The 8,378-nt window shown below is 50.3% G+C and overlaps 1 protein-coding gene across 1 annotated transcript; it reads right to left on the reverse strand.

Annotated features, from left to right (window-relative positions):
* Positions 1 to 5,031: 5,031 nt before the first annotated feature.
* Positions 5,032 to 6,755, reverse strand: LOC126753739 (uncharacterized). The gene has a single exon (XM_050465408.1). It carries the CDS (start codon positions 6,028 to 6,030, stop codon positions 5,032 to 5,034), a length of 999 nt encoding a protein of 332 aa, XP_050321365.1. The 5' UTR covers positions 6,031 to 6,755.
* Between the last annotated feature and the right edge of the window lie 1,623 nt (positions 6,756 to 8,378).

Here is an 8,378-nt window from a genome sequence, read left to right on the forward strand (position 1 = left end):
GAGGCAACTCGAGCTGTTGCTCTGCTCTGGTATTCTTTACTTGCCTTCTGAGTTTCAGATATATCTACATATCTGCAATTTGGGAGAAGGTGTTATTTGCTTGATTAGAGATACCATAAATCTGGGGTTCGTCATCGTAGATCGGTCATTCAGTTCTACTGACAGAAGTTGTTTGAGTAAAGCTAGTTCTAAAGGAAAAATCAGTACTGCGAGAGAGTACTAACTACTCGTGTTAGTCTCGAAATTAGTGGATTTTTGCCAAGCCTTGGACATTTATTTCTTATTGGGTTATTAAAACTGGGAAGTTCTTGATTTATACTACTTAAATATCTCTATATTTTTGTTTTTGTTTTGTCGTAACATTCAACTGCATACTTCTCGAACTTTTTCCTCTACAGCACCTCCAGATAAATATAAGCATGGCATACGAAGTGTCTTTGTCGAACTAATGCGCACCGACGGTCCGTTTGCGCTATACCGCGGCGTAATACCGGTAATGCTGCGCGCTTTTCCAGCGAACGCAGCTTGTTTCTTCGGCATTGAACTGGCGAACACTTTTTTCAAAATAGTGACACCCAATTTTTAAGGTAAGTACTTGAAATAAGCATTTCTCTTAACCTGAAATATATTTTTATAACAAAAAACAATTGAATTAAAAAGTAAAATAGCCGGTTCTAAACACTATACCTAGGAATCTCTGCTATAAACTTATGTTCAAGTCTCCAAACAATCCAAAATTTGTCTAATTAGAGCATCTTATCCAAAAATTTCAGTTTTTACATTATTCGAACCTTAACATCTTCTAACGGCACAGTACAATACCTTGCCGACTTTTTCTCCTAAGTTCTCTAAAAAACTTAGAAATATACATTCTATTATGGAGCGATCTATCTTTATTGCTTTGGAAAAATATCCAATAGGTTAGGTTAATCAGGTAGGCCAGTCATAGACCAGTTTTGGTTCTTTGCGTTACCAGATTGAGTTCTGTTGCTAGATTCATGAGGAGTAGTCATCCTTTAGAATACCTGCGCTTGCCGCGAATTTTAACAGACTCTGCGGCCTTTCTATCGATACCTCCTCCAGTGTATCATACCGTGGAGACCCCAGATGCTTACGGTGTAGACTTGTCAGTGCGGGACAAGTTCACAAGAGATCTACCATTGTTTCCCTGGTACCTTGCTCTAGACATTTCCTGCAGTCTTCTTGACCGGTCAGCCACATTCTGCGGGCGTGTGCCGCCACCAGACAGTGACCGGTTAGTATTCTGATCATGTTTCTACAGTCTCTTCTATCGAGCGCCAATAGGAATTTTGTTTACTTCCGATCTTCAGTTTTGCACATGACTTTTGCAGTTTTGCATCCAGATAGGTCGTTCCATCGGGTTTTGATTTTCTTTACCATCCTTCTGTTCAGATACACCATTATTGGCAAACTCGTCCACTTTTTCTTTGCCCTCGATGGCTTTGTGGCCTGGCACCAAGTAGAAATAAAGTTGCGTGCTTTTGGGAACAATTTCCACTGCTGCCCTGCTTGCCAAGACACTTCTGGCCGATATGCGATACGAGGTTACTGCCTTGATTGCTGCATGGCTGTCTACGAAGATTTTGACTCTGGATTTGGCTGCAGGTGCATTAGAGGCCAGCTCCGCGGATTTCGCAATAGCAAAGACCTCAGTTTGAAATATATGTACTTCAGTGGTCCGGCAACTTAAAAGGCTGCCTTTTGCCTAACACTGGACAGTATATTCCCGCACCAACTCCATCGTCAATTTTCCATCCGTATAAATGTTTAGAGTTTTGCGCGTAGCTAACATATCTTTACGCCAGCCATCTTTTCCTATGCTTACTTTGAATCTTCTTTCCCAGTTGAAAGGTGGGATCATGTAGTCGGTGTTTGTTCAACCGCAATTACCCACCGAGCTGTGTTGTCCAATAACTTTTGAACCAACTCTAACATAGACCATCTGTTTTTGGCTCTATAAGTTTCAAGGGCTTCGCATTTCAAGGAGAAAACTACATGCTCTTAAAGAACCCGTTGGTTTTCTTTTTTGGCACTATAACCCTGAGTCGGTCTGAGCGGAGAACACAAAAAAATTCGTCAGTTGCTTCCAACTTTTGCGAGGTTACGCCAGTTGTACATAAATGCCAAGTGCAGGAAGATCTTTATACTACACTTCGTCCTTACATTAGATGCTTGCATGGTTCCGTTGTACACCTATGAGTTTCGAATCGAAAAAGCTTTTCACTGGTTCATCGTGTTTCATGCATTCGTTAAATATTTGGCCACTCAACCATATGCATGTTCCTTTACTCGTGTTTCCAACTTTTTCGGTACATATCAATCACGCGGACGGCTTCACAGTCCTTGCGGAGAACAGTTCTCTCGAACGTTCCAAATGTTTTGTCATCTCGGTTCGTCATCGTCCATGTTAGAATAGAATAGAATTTAATTGAGGTATGCACTGCGACCTTGGGTCTATTGTGCCCTCTCCTAACTCACAGGGACTCACCAAGCCCCAGCAAATCGATAAATTCTAGTATTTTGCTGGGAGCAAGTGAGTTGATGTGATCCCTATCCGGAAATATGGTTCCAAGGGCCTTAGACCTTCGTCTGCAGACTGCGATACAGTCGATTAGTAAGTGCTCCGGGGTTTCAGGTTCCCTGTCGCAGAACCGGCAGTTAGCGCAAGAGGCAAGTCCTAGGTTGAATAGGTGCCTTTTCAACTTGCAGTGGCCGGTATAGAATGCGACCAAGAGCCTGAGTTTAATCCTTGGGAGGTTGATTATCGATCTAAACCTTTTAAGGTTGTACCCCCCTATTAGCAACTTGGCATGCCGCATACCATGCGCCCGTTGCCAATGACCTTCTCTACCCACTCTCTCTTCCTTACGGAGCAGCTCCTTTATAGTGTGGGGGCCCACCCCAGTGAACGGTTCGGGCCCTACCATATTTGTGGAGGCTGCGGAGCGGGCGAGCTCGTCAGCCAGTTCATTGCCGGCTATGCCTCTATGACCAGGTACCCAAATTAGGTGTACTTGGTTCAATTCAGATAGGCTGTTTAGCCGTTCTCTACACTCCTGCACTAGCAGCGATTTGATCTCGTAAGCGGAGATCGCTTTTTGTGCCGCTTGGCTATCGCTGAGTATGGTTATTCGCTCATTTTGATAGCCGCAATGGAGGTTTATCTTTATACACCGACTTATGGCCAAGACTTCGACCTGGAAGATACTGGGGAATCTGCCCATCGGTATGGATAGCCTTGTGCGTGGACCTGCGATCCCTGCACCAATACCTTCCGACGTCTTCGAGCCGTCAGTGTACCACTTCAGTGTACTATCCCTCAGCACCAGCTCAAGAGTGGAGTCATTCCACTCGCTCTTGCTGCCGAGGGTAACCTTGAACTTCCTCGTGAAATTTATTGTTTTTGTAATCCCGTCCTTCGGGAGAAGGGCAATTGGATTGTTGCCACTTATCATCTCCATCCTCTGGGACGAGATTATTTTCCCTTTGCCGCATCCCTCTGCCGTTATTTGCAGGGTTCGCATAGCGCCCTTCATGCAGACGCATGCTAGCCGCTGAAGCTTCGATAGTTTCATCACCACCGAGGCCTGTGCCGGCACAGAGGCCCAGGACACCGCTCCATATGTGACTATCGGTCGCACAATCATGGTGTACAACCACCTGACAATCCTTGGCTTGCAACCCCAGGATTTTCCTGCCAGCCGATTGCACACCATTAGTGCCTTTGTCGCCTTGACCAGGGTTTGGTTCACATGCTGCTTCCACCGCAAAGTGGAATCCAGCGTGAGACCAAGATATTTTACCTTGCTGGTCATCTCGATCTCTCTACCCCCAAGTGTGAGGTTCCTAAGCCCGGGTAGGGATCTTCGCCTCGTGAACGGGACGATGGTAGTCTTCGAGGGGTTGATACTCAGTTCAACTCCCCTGCACCACTCCTTTGCCAGGTTTAGACCTCGTTGCACTAGGTCACAGAGAGTGTCCTCGAACTTGCCTCTCGCTATAATCACTATATCGTCCGCATATCCTTGGCAGCGGATACCGTTGTCGGTTAGCAGTGCTAACAGGTCGTCCACAACAAGGCTCCATAGCAGGGGCGATAGTACACCACCCTGCGGACAGCCTCTTGTTGTGCCGAGACGAATCTTAGTGCCCCCTGCTGTGGTCTCAGCAACCCTGGTGCGCAGTACCGCCTCTATACATCTGCGCACCGGTGCTGCCACATTCCTACCCTCCAGTGCCATGGCTACACTTCTATGAGATGTGTTGTCAAAAGCTCCCTCGATATCCAAAAAGGCGCATAGCATAACTTCCCCTTTCTCCAGTGAACTCTCTATCTCGGAGGTCAACTGGTACAGAGCCGTGTTTGTTGATCTGCCAGCTCTGTATGCATGCTGAGCCGCATGCAGGGGTGCAGTCTTCAGCTCCTTCGACCTTAAATGATGATCTATTATCTTCTCCATAGTTTTCAGTAGGAAGGAGGTTAGGCTAATTGGCCTGAAAGATTTAGCCAAAGAGTAGTCCTTCCTTCCTACTTTCGGTATGAAGATTACCTCAGCTGTCCTCCATGATTCAGGGATGTAGGCCAAGGCTAGGCTCTCCCTCAGCAGCCTAATCAGGTGTGGCATCAGGATCTGCTCACCCTGTTGTAGAAGCGCTGGGAAGATGCCGTCCACTCCCGGAGACTTGAACCTTTCGAACGAGGCCATTGCCCACCTGATCGAGTCCGCAGTAAACAATTGTTTAGCGATAGCCCAATCAGTGCGGGATGGCCTGTGTTCAGTTACGGGCAGACACCGGTAAACCGGAATAGTCTCCGGGAAGTGAGCACGCAAGAGCTCTGTAGCTCTGTCCTCCGCGCTGGTCGTGAATGTCCCGTCATTCCTTTTGATGGCTAGCACTGTGTCCGTCTTCCCTTTAGCCAAAGCTTTGTGCAGCCTGGCAGCTTCTGGTGTGGAGGAGACGTTTTCACAGAATCTCCTAAAGCTAGCCTGTTTAGCAGACCTGATCTCTTTATTGTACAGTGTCAGGTTGCTCTTCCCAGACGCCTGCACGTTTAGCCTTGTTAAATAGGCCGTGTACCTTCTTCCTTAGGTCTGCGAGTTTCCTTGTCCACCAGGAGCAATTGCGCCTGTCTGTGGGTACTCCTAAGGGGCAGCTGTCATTGTACGCGTTAATGATGGACCCGTTAAGCGCGGTCAATCTGCTCTCCATTCCCGGGCCCGTGGCGCTGCTGTCAGTCTGCCCCACCCTCTTCAATCCCTCATCTAGCCTCTCCCTGAAGGCACTCCAATTGGTCCTTCGAGGGTTGCGTCTAGGAGGGAATAGCTTGACCCCTGCCCTCAGCGCAAACCTTACAATTCTATGGTCCGACAGGGAGGGCTCCGTTGAGACTCTCCACTGCGAGACCAGTCCGGTTGCAGGTTCATTACTGAGGGTGATGTCCAACACTTCCCTCCTGCTTATAGTTATGAATGTGGGTTCACACCCTACATTCTCTATCGCTAAATTACTGCCTACTACATATTCTAACAGGGACTCACCTCTCACGTTGCAGTCGGTGCTGCCCCATTCCGTATGGTGAGCGTTCGCATCGCAACCGATGATAAGGGGGAGCTTGTGCAGTCTGCAGTGCTCTACCAGCCTTTCCACCGCCTCCGGGGGGGCCGTTGCCGCCTCTCCCGGAAAGTATGCTGAGGCCAGGACGAAGTCTTTGCCGTCAGTATCCCTAGCCTGCACCGCCACCAAATCCTGCGTCAGAAACTCTGAAATGCAAAAGAAATCAATATTGCTTCTGACAACTATACACGTCCTAGGCCTCTCGCTAGAGAGGTCCCAGATTACCTTGTTTGCCTCCGTCTTGAGGCCCTTTACCTCTCCTTTATAGACCCAAGGCTCTTGGATCAGCAGTGTGCCCAGTTTCTCCGCAGTGAACCTGCTTGTTATGACAGCTGAGGCTGCCGCCGCATGATGCAGGTTCACTTGGGCAATTTCCATGTTGTCGGCCATCATAAAATGGGCTCGAGGAAAGAGAGATCCTCTACCCCGCCGTCAACCGCACTGCTGTCCATTGGGCCTCCAAATCCGTCTAGGAGCTCCTGCGTTGAGGGTAGCTCCGTGTTCCGGCCATGTTCGGGGACGTCAGTGGTCGTTGCTGGCACTGCCTGTCCAGACCTGCTCCCGCAGGGCTGCTCCGACAACTCGTCCACCTCCATCCTTGTTTCCTCCGGGGCGGACTCCGGCACTGCCTGGTTATCGACGCCCTTGTCCTGTGGAGTCGCAGGCGTTTTGGCTTCCTTGCTCCCGGTGTCAGCAGGCTTGTAGGGTCGCATGACGACCGTGCTGTACCTGTAGAACAGGCGGAAGCTCGCGGCCCGGACATACTTATACGACTCGTCGTCTATGTATAAGTGTAACCTCCATCCTTCCATGTCACCTAGCTTCTCCTTTTTGCTGCCGGCAACACACCAGGCCGAGATACTGAGTCCCCGGTTCTGGTTCCTCACCAGGCTCAAGGCGTACTCGTAGGTCCTGTCCCCGCTCCGAGGGAGGAACATTGTCATGCTGTGCATGATTGGCACATCTTCCACCCTCTTCGCGCAGAGGACAGGGCCCGTCCAGCTTCCCAGCTTTGGAGCGTGTTCCCTCAGCCAGTCGGCGGACGACTCGTCCAGGCAGTCTACCTGCATCATACCTCCCCTGAAGTCGATGCCCAGGAAGGACGCCGTGTAGACCTCTCCTTTAGACACCTCGTCCATCAGAATGTTCGAAGACGGTGAGCTCATCCGGTTTCAGCGACTCCGCCGGGTATTTGAAAGGCAGAACAGCCATGCAAATGCCTCTGACAGCATCCGCATATCCGCGCCGCCCCTCCTCCACCCGGTGAGGAGCCGCTCCAGATGTTTGGCCCCGGCTGCCTTTGCGTCTGTGCCCCGCACCCTTTTGGATCGGGGGGGCTCCTGCGGCGTGATTTGGCCGCTCTTCCGTTTCTCGGCTTGGGCGTACGTGCCCGCGGGCAGTGCCCTGCTGTCGCCCCGCCTTACGGTCAGAGTTGTGCTGACCGGGCCACGGTTGCTGTTACCGCTGCTTTGCGCGCGAGCTGGCACGTTTTTGTCGCGCCCATTTGCCGGGGATGCGTTGCTCTCTTGGCTCTTGCTCCTGACTAGAGCCTCCGCTGCCTCCGGGATTTTCCCATCACGGAGATGCCGTAGGTACCACTTCATGGTGGAACCACTCATCCCTTTCCTATGAGGATCATCGCACCCGCCGGGTTGGCCAGCTTCTGGGAGGGGCGTTGCCCACCTCTTCTGCGCCTTCTCCTCCTTCTCCTTCTTGCGCCGTCAGGCTCTGCCTGATGCGACTCGCCCGAGGCCGACCCACTGCACCTATCGGCGGGGGTCTCGGCGACGCTCGTTGCTGCTACAGCGGCACCAGGCGTTACCACCAGGTGAGCTCCGCTGCAAGAGGGCACGTCGTCATCATCCTCCCTGGCGTGCTCCTCAAACAGCGAACGCTCCTCTGTCGTAAGAGCGTCGAGGAAGCTAAACTTCCGCCTAACCCCTCGACTCCCCTTACCTTCCGCTGCCCCGATCTCCTTCTCCTTTTCCGCTTCCGTTGTCCTTTGTCGTTGCCCTTTGTCCGTCATCGAATCCAGTGTTTGCATTTGTTTTTGTGTTGTATTGTTGTTGTCCATCTTTTTCTTGCGACCCTTGGCTCAACAGGGTGAGCTGTCGGGTCTATGATCTAGCTGGGGAACTGGAAGGTCCGCCACGCCAGAGCCCCTTGGCGCGGTAAGGCCACCGTTACTTCCCAATTCGGCCCGGTGTTAAGAAGGCTCCGTTAGAATACAGCCACATTCACCTTCTGGCTGCAAAGTTCCAATGGGCACTGGAGTCGCATAACACCCTGGATTAGGAGGTGGTAGCTCTTGGTTAGCGCACGCATGCGGCCCCTGCACCCGACATCCCATTCCATTCACCAGGGGATCGTCCATGTTTCTGCGTCTTATAATAAAACGGTAATGTTAGTATACTTTTTGAACGTAGCCAAGAGAGGGATCTGTTGGAGGGCGCCGAGTATGCCTTGCGCCTAAGTCTCTGCACCGCGACAAGGTGCCTACCATTCGCTTGATATCAAGATTACTAGGACAGAATCGACAAAACCTGAACTGCTTATGATTAGTTTTTATAGTATCAAGACCATAAAAACTATTCGAATTTTCAGCTGATTTGCTTTTTTCTTTATCGAAAAAAAAAACTGAAAGTTCTAGCGCGTTTTCCCTTTGCTGGCTCCCAACTTTGACTTGTGCTCAAACAAGAATTATTGAAGTAATGAGGCCAACGACATGACCAAAACGTGAA

The sequence above is a fragment of the Bactrocera neohumeralis genome, chromosome 3 (assembly GCF_024586455.1).
Source record: "Bactrocera neohumeralis isolate Rockhampton chromosome 3, APGP_CSIRO_Bneo_wtdbg2-racon-allhic-juicebox.fasta_v2, whole genome shotgun sequence".
NCBI classification, from domain to species: Eukaryota; Metazoa; Arthropoda; class Insecta; order Diptera; family Tephritidae; genus Bactrocera; species Bactrocera neohumeralis.